The 17,227-nt window shown below is 42.0% G+C and overlaps 1 protein-coding gene across 1 annotated transcript in view; it reads right to left on the reverse strand.

Moving 5' to 3' along the window:
- The window catches only part of rpp40 (ribonuclease P/MRP 40 subunit), a 73,154-nt gene that overhangs the window by 27,243 nt on the left and 28,684 nt on the right, over positions 1 to 17,227 (reverse strand). Inside the window, exons 2-4 of the mRNA XM_069913507.1 lie at positions 4,697 to 4,841; positions 3,663 to 3,731; positions 1,304 to 1,399 (exon numbers count right to left, since the gene is read on the reverse strand). Coding sequence (XP_069769608.1) covers positions 1,304 to 1,399; positions 3,663 to 3,731; positions 4,697 to 4,841 — 310 coding nt within the window. The remainder of the gene's footprint in view (positions 1 to 1,303; positions 1,400 to 3,662; positions 3,732 to 4,696; positions 4,842 to 17,227) is intronic.

Below are 17,227 nucleotides of genomic sequence, written 5' to 3' on the forward strand. Positions count from 1 at the left end.
CTACCTGTGGTTAATGTGCCAGCCACCTTACCACACTGCACGTCTTGATTCAACTCAACATCAGATCAGGTTGAACCATCCACCCACCATACTATTATGCGGCAAGACAGATGCAGACAATCGCCATCTTGTATTATTCGGAGGCTTTGGGGGGGTGGGGGGGGGACAGGGACACACCCACATGGGCTTTGTGTATGGCCAGTCACATCTGGAGATGTAATGGGGGCGATGCTTGAGTGTGAAAATGCACATCTGCAGGCTGACAATGGGTGCAAGGTCAATGTTGTGGTCACCTAGGAGGAAGGAGCAAATCCAGCAGCATGGGGTGTGACATATGGAGAGAAGGGGTGGCTAGGAGGGAGAAGGTAAGGGGAAAAAAAACAGAGAATAAAGGATACAAGGTTTAGCTGAAATGAATAGCATGAATTCTCTTTATTTGTGTGGTGAGTCTAGCAGTTCATACAACAGGCTCTTTCACCCCACGAGCCCGTGCTACCAAATTATATCCAATTAACTTTCAAGCCTCATACGTTTTGAAGGGTGGAAGGAAACTGGAACACCCGGAGGAAACCCACACAGACATGGAGAGAATGTACAAACTCCTTACAGACAGTGCCAGATTTGAACCTGGGTCTCAGTCACTGTAATAACATTGGGCTAGCCGCTATGCTAACCATGCTGCCTTAGTCAAGGCAGAGTTTTGAAAAAGGTAATCTGATTAAGATGCAGATAAGGAGAAATTTCTTCTCTCAGGGTTATGAATCTTTAGAATTTTCTACCCAAGAGTGCTGTTGAGCCTGAATATATTTAAAGGTTGTGACAGACTGGTTTCTGATGAAGGGTTAAGGAGACTGGGAAGAAAATGGAGCAGAGACCTTACTGAAGAATAGATCAGGCTAGAAGGCCAATGGCTGACTCTGCTTCCTATATCTTCTGCAGCTATTACACACTACCCTGTGCACTTGCAGACAAGAAAATTACACATTCTCTCTTGACAATGAACCTGCAGCCAGTAGGTTACACTTTCCAACATCCCAGGGTGTCTAACCCATTAGGCCACCACATTAACATTCTGCATTCTCTAATACATTCAAATATTGCAGATCATGAAAATATTTTATGAGGCTTAACCATTTTCATTGTTGATGATAGAACTGTTTTAATTCCAATGTGGCCCTCTGGGTCAGCCTGCACTCAAATCCAATCTGTTAAGAACAGTGACAAAATTTTAACCATCCAACGAATCATTTAGCAAGACCAATGCATTTTTAGTACAAGAAACATTTCAATAGCATGTACCTACTGTAACGCATCACAGTCCTGTGGGAATATTTGGATGGCTGTCCTTCTAAGCCAAGCTCCTCATAAGTGTCTTTGTCAATTGATAAAATTAACTTCCCTGTGAAAATCAAATAAACATTAATAGGAAATTAATTAAAATACAATCTGCGTCTACATTCACAAACACTTGAATGCGAATAGGTTATCATTTTATGATAAGGGCAGCACGGTTGGCGCAGTGGTTAGTGCAACGCCTTTACAGTGCCAGCAATCGGGACCTGGGTTCGAATCCAACGCTGTCTGTAAGGAGCTTGTATGTTCTCCCCATGTCTGCATGGGTTTTCCCTTGCAGCTCCCGTTTTCTCCCACCATTCAAAATGAACCTGAGGTGTAGGTTAATTGGGTGTAAATTGGGCAGCATGGCCTCGTGGGTTGAAATGGCCTGTTACCACGCTGTATGTCTAAATTTGAAAAAAGAATAATGTTTAATCAAATAACAGTATTTAAAAAAAATTAGAGGAGAATTCTTGCACTTGTATACTGAAGATCATCTCAAAACTTATTTCAAATCTCTACTTGTAATGTACAATTTAATTTTTTGTTAATGTAATAAGCAGTCCTGACCATTTTAAATCAGAATGTTAAGCCCTGAAAATGTACTGTGTGGGACCTTTTTAAGGCAAGTAATATATTCTGAAATTATAACTTGCCTGTAGGGAAAAGTTACAAGCTTGAAAATTGAAGAAAATAATGTTTCATTATCGCACTCTCTCAGAAGTCAGAAATACACAAAAATAACAGACAATGCAAGAACAATCTCTTTACACAGACAGTTGGAAGAATATGGAACTCAATAACACATTGATAAACGGAAGGGGAAAATGCAAAGATACACTGATAGGGAGATAGTGGGAAAAGGCTCTGGTGAATCAAAGATAGCAGTGTGAAATGGTACTGTAAATTCTAGATGGTTCTGTGGATTGTGATTTTCCATCCACTTCTTATGAGTTTTATATTCATCTTCTAATGTAAAACCATAAGTCCACTTATAAACATTACTTGGTCCATGTCCTTCTCTCCTTGGCAGGGTATTCCTGGCACCTCGTGTAATAAAACCTGCCTCACAAACCTCTTTTAAACTTTCCCACTCTCACCTTAAACCAATGCCCTACAGAGTTCGACATTTCCTTCCTGGGAAAAAAAAATGTGATTATCTCCCCCGTCTACACCTCTCGTAATTTTAGAAACTTCCATCAGCCTCTGTTGCTCTAGAGAAAACAATCCCAATTTCCCAACCTCTTCTAACGAGTACTCTCCAATCCAAGCAGTGTTCTAGTGAACTTCTGCACTCCCCCTAAAGCCTCCACATTCTTCCTGCAGTGAGATGACCAAAAAGACATTCAATATTCAAAGTGTGACCTAACTAAAGTTTTGCAGACCTGGAACATGACTTCCCAATTTTTATACACATTGCCCCAACTGATAAAGCACTCTATACACTTGTCTTCCCACACTCAGGGAGCAATGGACTTGTCCCCCAAGATCCCTTTATACGTCAATGTTCCTATGGGTTAATGCATACTTTACTCTTGCACTTGACCTACCAAAGTGTAATGTCTCACAATTGTTCAGATGAAACTCCATCTACCATTTCTCTGCCCAAATTTCCAACTGATCTATGCTTTGACAATCTTCCTTACTATCCACAACTTTACCAATTTTCATGTGGTCTACATTCTTGCTAATCACACCATCAACATTTTCATCCAGATCATTTACTTGTATTACAATGACAGGATCCAGCAGTGATCCTGTGGAACACCACTTGTCACAGGCATCCAGTAAGAGAAACACATTTCTATCACTACCCTCTGTCTTCTATGACCCTCTGTGGATCTCACATGCGTTAACCATATGGATCAAACTACCATGAGGGCCCTTGCCAATTCTTCACTAAAGTTCATATAGACAACATTTATTGCCCCTACCCTCCTCTATCATCTCTGGAACCTCAAAAAAAACTCAATTTTATATGCTAGACAGGACCCCAACCAGACAAAACCATGCTTATTTTTCCCAATGCTATGCTTTTCCAAATGCACATAAACCTGTAACTAAGAATCTTTTCCATTAACTTCCTGACTACTGATGCAAGGCTCACCAGCTCACCCATAACTAGAGGATACAAAGATCTTGATTAAAGTCCTAGCAATCTCCTCCTGTGTCCTAGAATATTTTAATGATGAATAAATTTATATCAAATGGAAAAATTAATAATATAATCTATAAATATGGAATTAATATAATTAGTTGAGATCTCCAAACAGTTTTGACCAAAAGATCAATGGACCTGAATACTCACTTTGATCAAAAGGATTTACCTGTTGGAAGCAAGGCTACAGTGTTGTCTTGATCTATTCTGGTATTATATGACAACGCATAACATTTGCCTGCAACAAACAAATTTAAAATTAACATCACAAAATAAAGAACTAATTCCTTTCATAAATAAGTAATCTATTAAACAGCTGCTGAGAAATGAAAAATTTGCACAAATTTCCTGCCACGCTGGCTGTGTAAAAAGGTGATGGAAATTAGTAGCTAATTTTCATCCCCATATTTTACCTCCAGGAGCCCTAAACAATTTTACGGACCACTTGCAGGCTAAACTGACTGCAGGCGCTCTGCAAAAATGGACTAATGAATACGCCCGACCACATCGCCTCCCCCCCCCATCCCTGGCTGTCCATTAGCCCCCCCTGAACCCGTCGTCTGTCTGTCGCCCCACCCCAACTGCCCCCAGCTATCCATCGCACCCCCCCTGCTACCGGCTGTCCGTCACCCCCCTCCTCGTCCATTGCTCTCCACCCCCGGCCCAAGTCCCCACCATCAAACTCTCTATGCAGACGCAGGGATTCAGTGCTGCCGAGCACAGAGTTCAATGAAGCACCGCATCGACTCGCGGCAATGGCTCAATGCAAGAGCAATGGTCATCTTTGTTACCCATAATCCCCCACACAGCTGGAACTGCTCTGCCAGAGCCAGGGATACACAGTGGTTTCCGCTGTGTGAGGGATTATGGGTAAGGAAGACAGCCATTGATCCAACATTGAGCCAGCCACCGCCTGTTCTCTCCCACCGGGTGCTGGGGGCCGAGAGTCACCTTTCCATTGAAAGTAAGAGAGGGCTCCCACAGGGACGACAGGGAATACAGAGAATATTTGCACAACATTTTAAAAACTCAGTTCTACTTCATTCAACCTACCCTCACCTCAAAGGCCCACCCTTCGAAAACACCGCAACTCCAAAATCGCAACAACTCTAGTGTAAACGCCCTGCCTATATGAACGGCCATTCCAGAGGTAAGTACGCTAATTTATTACAGATAATTAAACATTACTTATAATTATCTCACCTTCCTTAATAAATGTATTGATGAATTCAGGTTCAAGCATTTCATGGAGCGATAATTGCTTCACTAGATAGTAGTTCTCTAAAGTTTTGCAGATGGAAGCGATTGCAGGTGGCAACATTCCACATTCTGGTATTATAATAGAGACCTGCATAAAATTATTGATAAGAAAATTATGAAAGTGACTTAAAGCTGCCAGCAAATCTGATAGCTACATTTATTATTCTTAAAAAAACTATTAACAAGAGACAAGTTATGGCTGAACCATAGAACACTACAGCACAGAAACAGGCCCTTTGGCCCATCAAGCCATTCTCTGCACTCTTTCAAACCTATGGATATCTTTCTTGTGACCAAAACTTGGCACTTTAATCTATGAAGGCCAACATTCCAAAAGCTCTCTTTACAACTCTATCTGCAATGACACTTTCAAGGAATTATGTACTGCATCTGTATTCCTAGATCCCTCTGTTCTATTGCACATCCCAGTCCCCCACCGTTTACCATGCATTTCCTATCTTGGTTAGTCCTCTCAAAGTGCAATACCTCCCACTTGTCCACATTAAATTCCATCTGCCATTTTGCAGCACATTTTACTAGTTGGTCCAGGTCCCACTACAACCTTTGAAAACCTTCCTCAGTGTCCACCACACCTCCAATCTAGGTGTCATCTTCAAACTTGTTGATCTAATTTACCACATTACCATCCAGACTATTGATATAGATGACAAACAACAATGGTCCAAGCACCAATTCCAGAGATACGCCACGAAGTATGGGTCATCTACGAATCATCTACTATCACTCTCTGGCTTTTCTACAAACCCAATGTCTAATTCAATTTTCTACCTTTTCCGAGCAATTGAACCTTCCTTTAAATTTTTTTTTTTCATAAACATACATAGAAAATGTTTCCAATATTAAATATATATTATAAAAATAAAAAAACTTTTTACTTTACAAAAAAAAAAACACCCCCCCCCCCACAATATAAATCCACATGCCATCAGGGCTCACATTTATGTTGATCATCCAAAATTCTATATGGGGAAGTCATTTGCATTTGTACTATTGCAGCATTTATTGTTATCATTTTTATTATTGTATTTATAATTACAATTGGGTCCCTATATAATCCAAATATGGCTGCTATATCTTAATAAATGTCATATTTGTTCTTTAAATTATATGTAATTTTTTCAATAGGTATGTAATTATTAATCTCAGCAGTCCATCACGCTATATGGAGAGAAGAGTCGGATTTCCAAGTAATTGCAACATATTTCTTAGTCACTGCTAAGGCTATTTTAACAAATAAAATTTGGAATTTAGTTAATTTATTGCTTATTTCAATGAAGTTGCCCAAAAGATAAAACTGTGAAGGCAACCCCTGTTATCCTTGTTAATATTTCAGTAATATCCTGCCAGAAAGGTCTCACCTTCACACACGACCATGCAGCATGTAAAAACATTCCTATTTCTATCCCACACCTAAAACACATCTCAGTTGTTTCAGATTTTGATTTATGCAACTTCTGTGGCATAAGATACAATTGGCATAGGAAATTATATTGCATTAATCTGTACCTTACATTTATAATTGTTGTCATGCTATCCAAACACCAACCAGACCAACATCTTTCCATTATTGCAACACCTAAATCCAACTCCCATTTCTCTCTCAATCTCTGTAAACATGGTTTTGCACTTTCATTCTGGAGAGCATAGTGTATCTTGGGTTATAAATTTAGGTGTATTCCCCAGCCAAATCGTTCATTCTATTTCAGTAATTTCAAATGGGGCCAAGTTTGTCTCCATCTTTCTCTTAGGAACAATCTTTGCTGGAGAAAACAAGAGTGTTCCATTAGCTACTCCATATTAATTTCTTAATTTTTCAAAAGATGAGATCTCTCCATATATCTTATTCCTTTATCATACCATGAATTCAATATTTTGTTAACCAGATTCATGGACAGCAATACATTTTTACATAATGGTGTCCTCTGTGATATACCTGCTTTTTTGCAATACACTCATTAATTTCTTGCCATATCCTAATTATATGTATTAATATAGGGTTATCATCTTTTTTGTTATTAACAACATTCCACTTGTAAATAAAGTTCTTCACTGTCTCTTCCTTTATTGAATTCAATCCCATTCAGATCCAAGAAGGGGGATGGTCTTCTTCAAAAAAGATTGATAAATATCTTTATTGTGCAGTCAAACACAGCTCGAACCACATCATCAAGTTTGCTGACGATGTGACAGTGGTGGCCCTATCAGTAAGAATGAGGAGGCAGCATACAGAGACAAAGTCCAGACACTAACGAACTGGTGCAGAGCCAACAACCTGTATCTAAATGTTAAAAAAATAAAAGAGATGGTTGTTGGCTTCAGGAGGGCCCGGGATCACGCTCCCCTGACTAATGATGGCTCTACCATTGAAGTCGTCAAGTTCCTCAGTGCACACCTGGCAGAGAATCTCTCTTGGTCCCTTGTCACCAGTTCCATTGCCAAGAAAGCTCAGCAGCACCTCTACTTCCTGCGAAGGCTGAGGAAAGTCCATCTCCCACCTTCTAACCTCACTATATTCTACAGAAGATGCAACTGCATCACCGCCTGGTTTGGAAGCTGTAGCACCTCAGACCACAAGATCCTGCAGAGGCTAGTGAAGTCAGCGGAAAAAACCATTGGGATGAAGGACATCTACCACACTAGATGCAGGTGGAAAGCAATCAACATTGAGAAGGACTCCACACATCCCGCCATCTGGCAGAAGGTACCATAGCATTCGGGCCCTTACATCTAGAGTGGGAATCAGCTTTATCCCACAAGCAATCAGGCTCCTGAACTCTAGGTACAGATGAGGATAGTGTACCGTGGACTTTCAGTGTGTACATCTTATACCTGAATATTTTAACACGTTAACTACTTTCTTAACATATCTATGTAAATATGCTCCGTGGTCCTGGAAAAATGCTATCTTGTCCTACCGTGCGAGCATTGTATGAAGGATAAATAGTCAACTTGAAATAGAGCAAATAAATCTTCCTGACCAACTTCCACAGGGGGACCTTGTCACAGGCCTTACTAGTCCCATGTAGATAACAACACAGCCTTGCCTTCAACTTCCCTGGTAACCTCCTTAAAAAAACTCAGGAAGATTGCTTAAACACTATCTACCACACACAAAGCCATGTTGACTATCTCTAATCAGCCCTGTCAATTCAATATTTGTACATCCAATTTCTAAGAATACCTTCCAATAACTAAGCCACAACTGACTATTGACTCATCTGGCTTTCATTTCTCAGATTATTTTTAGAGCCTTTTTAAACAACTGAACAATGTGAGCTATCCTCCAGTCCCCTGGTACCATTCCCTCGGCTAAAGACATCTTAAATATATCTGGCAGGGACCCTGCAATATCTACACTAGACCCCCTCAAAGTCCAACAGAATAGCTTGCAAGACACTGGGAATTTATCCACCCATATTTGTCTTAAGATAGACAGCACCTCCTCCTCCAATCTGTATAGGTTCCATGATCTCACTGTTCACCTCACTTCTATGGACTCTGTGTTAGTCACCCGAGTAAATGATGATGCAAAAACCCCATTTAAGATCCCTCCGGTCTCTTTTGGCTCTAGAGACTACTTTAATCTTCATGACAACCAATTTTGTCCTTGCTATCCTTTTGCTCTTAATACATTAGTAAACAACCTGAGAATTGATTGTCACCTTCCTTGTCTGCCAAAGCAACATCTTCTTTGACCTATCCTGGTTTCTTTCTTCGGTTTTTTTTCTTGCATTTAAAAAAAATATTCTTCAAGTACCTCATTTTCTCTTTGTTGCCCATGCCTGCTATATACCTCTCTCTTTTTAACCAGATCCCCAATATCCCTCAAAAACCAAGGTTTCTCATGCCTGTTAACTTTACGTTAAATCAGTCATCTTAAAAGTCCACCTTGGAAAACCTCTGACTTACCAAGCACATCCTTGCCAGAAGATCTGTCCCAATGCAGGTTTACTAGATCCCTTCTCAATCCCTCAAAATTGGTCTTTTTCCAATTTACAATCTCAACCCAATAACCACATTTATCCTTATCTATAATTATCTTGAAACTAATGGCAGTAGGAATACTGGAACCAAAGTTTACCTCTAGTCATACTTTCATCACCTGTCCTGTCTCATTCCCAATAGGAGATCCAGTGTTGCATTCTCTGCAGTTGAGACTTCAATATATTATTTCAGGAAATACTCATGAACCATTTGACAAATTCTAACCCAATCATCCCACAGTATGGGAGTCCCACTCAATATTTGGAAAGTTAGAATAATCTCCTATCACAACTTTGTTTCCTGCAGCTGCCTGCAGATTTGTTCCTCCAATTCCAGCTGACTATAGGGTAGTTCATAATATAACCCCATTAATGTGGCCATCCTTTTCCCATCCTCAATTTCACCCATATAGACTCAGATAAGTCCTCTGGTCTGTTCTGTCTAAGCAATGCTGTGATATTTTCCCTGATGAGCAATGCCACTCCACCCATCTATTGCATGTGAAACAATGGAACTCTGGAACACTGAACTGTCAGTCTTGCATCTCCTGCAACCAAATCTCACAAATGGCCTCCATGTCATAATTCTACGTGGCAATCCATGTTCTAAGGTCATCCACCTTTCCTACAATATTCCTTGCATTGAATAAATGCAACTCAGAACATTACTACACAACGCACAACTTTTTGAACTTGTGTTTTTGTGTGCAGGCTTTCCATATTTTTCTACCCCAACTCCACTGGCATTGAGGAAATCCACCTGCAAACTGAGTTTAATTTCTTTCTTCCCTCCAACCCGCCCCTCGTGTCCCCCCCACCCCAACCTAGGGCAGCACAAGCAAACCTTCCCGCAAATATATTAGACCCCTCCAGCTCAGATGTAAACCATCCTGCCAGTACAGGTCACACCTTCCTTGGAAGAGATCCCAATGATCCAGAAATCTGAATCCTCCTGCACCACCTCTTTAATCACATGTTAAGCTTCATTATCCTCGTCAACTTCAATGGCATGGGGCACTAGTAGCAATTCTGATATCACAATCCTTGAGGTCCTATCCTTTAATTTTGGAACAAACTCCATGAACTCTCTTCCTACCCATGTTCACATGGACCACAATATCTAGCTGTCTACCCTCCCTCTTGTCATGAACTTGATCTGAGACCTGGCACCTGGAAGGCAACATACCATCCAGGAGACTTGATCTCATCCACAGAACCTCTCAACTGTTCCCCTAACTATTGAATCCCCTATCACTACAGCTCATTCCTTCTGAGCCAAAGGGACAGACACCGTGCCAGAGACCTGACTGCTGTGGCTTGTCCCTGGGAGATCATCTCACACAATATCCAAAATAGTATACACATTATTAAGGAGAACTGCCACAAGGGTACCCTGCAATGACTGCCTGTTCCCCTTCCTTCTTTTGACTGCCACCCAGCTACATTCCTCCTCCTTCCTAAGTGTGACCTGTCCTGGACACATAACATCTCCTCACTTGTCAGGAGGGTGCGATAGCAATACACTTCCTTAGAAGGGGAAGCAGAAAAGGCCATCAAACATCATTCTGTCAACCTTCTGCCGAAGTACTACTGAGAGCATCCTGGGTGATGCATCACAGTCTTGGTATGGTTGCTGTAAAGCAGTGGATCAGAGATCAATCAACAGGCCCACAAGAGTGGCAGAGAGGAACAGAGGATCACTGAGGTTTCCTTCACCCCCATCAATGTGATTTGTTTGAAGAGAGCACGCAAAATCTTAAGGACCCCTAACACCCTGCACACAGCATCTTCCAGCTACTACTCTCGGGAAAGATATACAGAAGTATTACAGCCAGATCCACTAGGCTGAGGAACAGCTTCTTCCAACAAGCAATGAGACTCCTAAATTATTTCTGAACCAGCAACACAACTCCCTATTACTCTACTATTTATTAATATTTATTTTACACACATACAAACAAGAGGAACAACAAAAGTCAATGCATTACAGGAGTTGCTGTGTCAGCGCAACAATCAGCTGCCTTCAGAACACCAACTCCAGATTTTTCCCTTGGAGTTTACTCCCAAAGCCCTTCCAGTGAATGGGTATAGCCACAAGGCAGCGGAGTTTTGAAATCAGAGTTTTCCCTCTCCAAGAGGAGTTACCAGCTGGTTAACGAGACCCATCTCCCCGTTGCATCTGGCTTCAAGTCATCAGAGACCTGCCTTTCCTCCTTCTCCTGTCAGTGAGAACAGCTCTGCCGGGCACAAGAACTATGCCACACATGAAGGCCTGGAGTTGGACGGTTGTCAGAGGCTGCTTGAGATGCATGCCTTGAAGAGCATTTATGTAGCAGTAGGAGCATGTCCTCACTTTGGCCATGACAATTGTGACAGATTATGTTGTGCTTGTATTGAATATAGATATGATTTTGGGAGATAAATTGGGGCAAGCTTTTTTAGCGTAGGTCACATACAAACACTTCAAAACAGATCTTATTTAAAATACTGGAGCTCTGCTCAGGCCGGCTCCAAGAGCCTTTGCAAAAGCTCTGGGGAGTTTCCAAGGGAAAGTTAATGTTGTTTACAAAAAGGCAACAGATACAATAACTCGTTGGAGCTGCAACCTGTCTGGAGTGGAGCTTGCTGTTCTAAGAGGGTCATGTGGTTTTCCAACCAGATAGAGTCAAACAGGCTTTTTCTCTGAGAGAGAGCGAGAGAGAGCGAGAGAGAGCGAGAAAGAGCGAGGATTGAGTTCTGCAGTGCTACAGTCAGCAGCAGCAACTGGGACTGGAACAGGACAATCTGGTAAGCTTGTGGAAAAACCCCATTTGGAAGATGGGTTGTGAGTGCTTAGTTCAGCCTGATCAAAGCCCTTGTGGTTCATGCAAGAGGAGAGGTCTGGCTGCCTAATATTTCACTTGAAATAAGAGAAACAAAAAGGAACTCTGTGATGACCTGAAAGAAAGAGGTTATCATCTGGAGAACCCTGATGGGGCAAGCTTCTTCGGCAAGACACTGACGTGGCTGATTAAAAGGGATCAGTTTGAGTCTAGGAACAACAAATCTCTCTCTGAAAACCAACAAGAACCTTCCTGAGTGGTAACCATTTACCTTTCAAGCACCAAAGCCAGGTGCACTTCATAAAGTTAAATTCTGTGCACAGTATAAGAATTTCCTGCAACCAGTGAACTTGGAGGAGTGAGAAGTGAGATTGGCCCGTGAATTAAATAACTTTTCTGAACTTATATACACATGCGCTTCAAATGAGAAGGGGGTTAAGTTAATAGTAATAAGTTAGAGTTTGATTCTATTTTCATGTTTGAAGATAATTAAAAGCAATTTTTGTTTAAGTAACTATTTGTCTTGGTGAATATGTATTCCTACTGGGTTTTGGGGACCTCTGGGCTCGTTACACAACCTTTAGAGCTATATACAGGTATACGACGCTTAATATCCACGATACGTTCTGTGAAATTGGACATTATGCGATGTGGTCATTGTGCGAACATTATATTATATACTTAGCAAAGCTATATGGGAAGCTGTAGTGTACCAATAAACTATTTGTAAGTATGGATCAATGTGGGGACCGACATGGGGCAGTGGGGAGAGAGCAGGGCAGTGGGATCAGTGTGGGGACTGACACGGGGCTGTGGGGCGAGCAGGGCAGTGGGATCAGTGTGGCACTGACACAGGGCTGTGGGGGAGTGGGGCAGTGGGCTTAGTTGGGACTGATACAGGGCTGTGGAGATCGGATCAATTTGGGTATACAGTACACAATTTCCTATAGCTAGCAATCACTTTTTCTAAATTGCTGCGGACATGCTTGTGGTATGTAAATAATTATGGAACCATGGACGTATATGCAATCAGACATTGCCTGAGGAGACATTAAGTGGCGCAGTGTGTGTGTGTGTGTGTGTGTGTGTGTGTGTGTGTGTGTGTGTGTGTGTGTGTGTGTGTGTGTGTGTGTGTGTGTGTGTGTGTGTGTGTATAATATGACATTAAATAAGGCATGTATATAGGTTCTGTGTATCTGTATAGTTTGTGTGTTATGTCTGAAAGTACATTTGTACTGTTTTGACCCGTGCACCAGAGAACGCTATTTTGTTCGGTTTTACTGTTACAATTGGAAGACAAATATACTGGAACTTGAAATTCCTATCACCTCCTCAACCTCCCAAATGGGGCTCATCCAGCCCCAACTTCCTAACGTGGTCTGTAAATAGCTGCAGCTGGATGCATTTCTCGCAGATGAAGTTGTCAGGGACACGTGGCTTCCCTGATGATCCACATTCTGGAAGAAGAGCATACTCTTGATCTGGTACTGAAATTTATCTGTTTAAAGCAACTAACACTTAGAAATTATGCTAAATTAATCTTATAAATATAATGCTAACATAATGCTTGTAATACAAGTCGTCCTAACAATAATGTTGAGGAGGTTGTGAAATTCAGCCTGAACAAGGATCTTTGGACTGGGAGCTTCTGAAGTCTGCCAACCTGACTGCCATGGTCACTACTGCTCTCACAACACAAGTGGTTGATAATTATGAGAGTGAGTTTATTATGATATACATTGTACAATGTACAGTACAACTTTGATTATTCAAAATGGTTGGAACCAGGCAGATGTCAGATAAACGTATTTTTCAGAGAACTGGTCAAATAGCCCAGTAGCAACAGCAAATCACTTGTATCAGTGTTTAGGGAAAGCTTTTTAAGCATTAAAATAATGTTTTATTCTCACCAAAAAAATGCTGGCCACCATTAATCACTGACACCTCCCCACCAAGGCCCCTTTCCTGCCCAGCAGCCTGAGATACCTGCCGTCGATGGCAGCCTGACGTCACTGGTCAGTTCGGCTCCGAAAATATTTTGGATAAATGAAGATTTTGAAGAATCAGAGTTGTACTGTATATATGCAACAAAATTCTTTCTTGCTGCTGCAGAACACGTATTTTGTAAATAAAATAGCTACAAAAATATACTTACTTAAATTAAAAAAGACAACAAATCCAAAAATAAGAGGTAAAACACAGGATTCTATTGACATCGTGGTTTAAGTTAAAAAACACACAAATGCTGGAGAAACTCACCAGGTCAAATAGTGCCTTTATGTAGCAAAGGTAAAGATACATCACCAACGTTTCAGGACTGAGCCCTTCATCAAGGTGTGGGGGAACATGAGAGATGTCCGAATTAAAAAAAGGGGGAAGGGGGGATTTGGTGAGGGTGGGAGGTGTTAGGTGGAGGGGTAGGAGGAAGGACTGCAGGAAAAGGGTGGAGAGAGAAAGGAAGTAGGAGCTGGAATGACTAGCTAAGGGGTGGGGGGTGGGGAAGAGGCAAGTTGATTAGTGGAACTCAGTGTTCATGCCCTGGGGTTGGAGGTGTTGCTCCTCCAATCTGCGGATGGTCAGGGTGGGGTAGTGTGAAAGGCCATGGACAGACATGTGAGTTTGAGAGTGTGACTCAGAATTGAAATGGTTGGCTACGGGGAGGTCACCTTTGTTGTGGATGCAGTGGAGGTGCTGGGCGAAATGATCTTCTAATCTGCGACTGGTCTCAGAAGGCCACAGAGGGTGCACCGGATGCAGTAAATGAGTTCTTTGGAGGTACAGGTGAAGTGTTGCTTCACCTGAAAGTTCTGTTTGGGACTGTTGGAATGTAGGGGTTAAAACAGTATGAAATAAATGATTAATTAATAAGTGTATATTTACTGCATGGTTCAGGGAAAAAGGAATGTGATTAAGTGGCAATCACAGCATGGAGCAAAGTTGGCTGAGCAAAATTGTCTCTCCAAAATACAGGGAGAGGAAATGCATAAAACGATTTAGGAGGAATGCTCAAACTAAAGGAGGTGGTGAGTAGCACAGGAGACACAGGCCAGATCAGAACAAAGAATGGCCTGTAAGAAACAAAGGGAATGGAAAACCAGTCTAGGAGGAAGATTAAGGCAGGAGGAGGTGTTAAAGAGAACAGCAGAAATTGGCCAGACAAGAACAGAATAGTGATTAGAAATATCTGGGGATGAATTAATTTCTGATCAACACAACAGGATAGTCTGGCCTGGAGGATTAAGATGGGAGTGCTACACCCCAGATATCTGCAAAACAGGAGATGACTTGTGATAACCCTTATGCAAAAAGATCTAGCAAAGGAAGACAACTTTTGTTCTGTATGATAAGGTTGACCTATATAAACTGAACCAACTGGACAATAGGGGTCAGTCTTGGGGAGTAGCTCACTGTGCAGGTGACCTATGAACTAATGAGTGACCCAGAGCTCTGTTAAGTTTTATTCTTGTGCTGTGTAATAAATTGACTGTTGAACCGAATACCTTCTCCTATCACTTCATTCAAAGAACACGCTGGACTCAGACTACACATAGACTAAATTAAGAGTAAGTTAAAGCCAGAGTCCGACAATTTGGTGACCCCGACGTGATGAAGATGGAGAAGTGACGGAAGAAAAAGATACGAAACACCGGTCGATTGTGGTGTGGTGATAACAACAAGTGACCATCCTACAAAGGGAGGTAAGCAGATGCCTGTTTTAACGAAGTTCTGCTATTGGCAAAGATAAATTGTGTGTTGTCACTACTCTGCAAAAGCCCTCGTTAAAGCCAAAGAATAAAACAAAAGGGGGTTGGAGTCCTCCTAGTAGAACGGGGTTGGAGTCCCCTGTAGTAAAAGGGGGTTGGAGTCCTCCTAGTAGAACGGGGTTGGAGTCCCCTGTAGTAAAAAGGGGGTTGGAGTCCTCCTAGTAGAAAGGGGGTTGGAGTCCTCCTAGTAGAAAGGGGGTTGGAGTCCTCCTAGTAGAAAGGGGGTTGGAGTCCTCCTAGTAGAAAGGGGGTTGGAGTCCTCCTAGTAGAAAGGGGGTTGGAGTCCTCCTAGTAGAAAGGGGGTTGGAGTCCTCCTAGTAGAAAGGGGGTTGGAGTCCTCCTAGTAGAAAGGGGGTTGGAGTCCTCCTAGTAGAAAGGGGGTTGGAGTCCTCCTAGTAGAAAGGAGGTTGGAGTCCTCCTAGTAGAACGAGGTTGGAGTCCCCTCGTAGCGATCTCGAGAGATAGGTTCAGACACTTGGCCAATTAGAATAAGGTGTATGGTGATGGTTATTTGTTTCTGTAGTGTGTAATAAGTATTTGATTAAGGATCGTGTACCATAGTAGTGTATAAGTATCTGTATAAGGTGCATTGTGATAGTTATTTGTTTTTATAGTGTGTAATAAGTATTTGATTAAGGATCGTATACCATAGTAGTGTATAATCAGTATCTGTATAAGGTGTATTGTTTTATAGTTATTTGTTTCTATAGTGTATAAGTATCTGTTTAAGAATCGTATAGTGTATCATAATAGTTTATAATAAGTATTTGTTTAAGGATCGTGTGTAGTGTTCATAATAACGTGGGAAGGGACGAAGTAAATTGCAGGGTGTCAAAATCCTACCAGGGGAGAGACCCAGTGAAGTACGAAGTCTAAAGGGTTAAAGATCAGAACGGAGATGGAAGGAGTAAATAGGGATGTAGGGCAAGAGCTCGGGGGAGACAGAGGGGTTCCCCCATCTGTAAACCGACAGTGGGAAAAAACAAGAAATCAATTACTGGGAGGATTACCGAAGGGAGAGGAGGTACAGGCTATGGCACGGTACGAACAGATATGGAGAGAGCTGCAGAGTCAGGGGAAGGTACCACGAGGGTTTGAAAAAATCCAGCTGGTACTGTACTTAGGAGAAGCAGAGAGGGAAGCAGCCAAGGAGGTACAGGAACATGAGGCAAAAGGACAAGGATCTATATGGAATAGAAGAAGGTTTAAACAACAGAGAGAAGTGAAGGAACAGAGAAGGGCAGATTTACACATTATGACATTGGCTTGCATGGCTGTGGAAGTGAACCTTCAACATGATATTAAAAAGGGATCCCATAACACTAAGGAGAATACGGGGGAGGTGAAGCCGCCAGCCCCATTATATCCAGAGTTACCGGAGACATTGCCACCACCTTATCCTATTCCCCAAATGCCAGCGATGCAGATAAGTGAGGGAATAGTGAATGTCACTGAGTTAACAGGTCCAGAACTACATGAGGCGAAGGAGAGACTGAAGAGAGTTGCGCAGGAGAGAGTGGAGGAAACAAAAGAGTGGATGCACGAAGTACAGAACGATAGATGTGCAGTAAGGAAAAATAGTAGGGGCTTGGGAAATACAGATGAGAGAGAACTGGGACAAGAGGAGAATAGGAAGGGAAATGACCCAGCGAGTGTCAGATGGGAACGGGAGAGAGAGCAGAACGAGGATACTGATCTAGCTAGTGTGAGTGTTGAGAATGAAGAGGAGGAACAGCCAGTCACGATCAGGGGAAGCATGATCACACACAGAAGACAGAGTCAGGATAACCCTCGTTCCCCTTTGGGATATGCGTTGCGGGACAGGGAGGAAGTACGGCTTCCAGAAAGGTATAGACAGATGCCGTTAATTTATGAGGGTCCGCA

Source organism: Narcine bancroftii, chromosome 1, assembly GCF_036971445.1.
Source record: "Narcine bancroftii isolate sNarBan1 chromosome 1, sNarBan1.hap1, whole genome shotgun sequence".
Lineage (NCBI taxonomy): Eukaryota > Metazoa > Chordata > Chondrichthyes > Torpediniformes > Narcinidae > Narcine > Narcine bancroftii.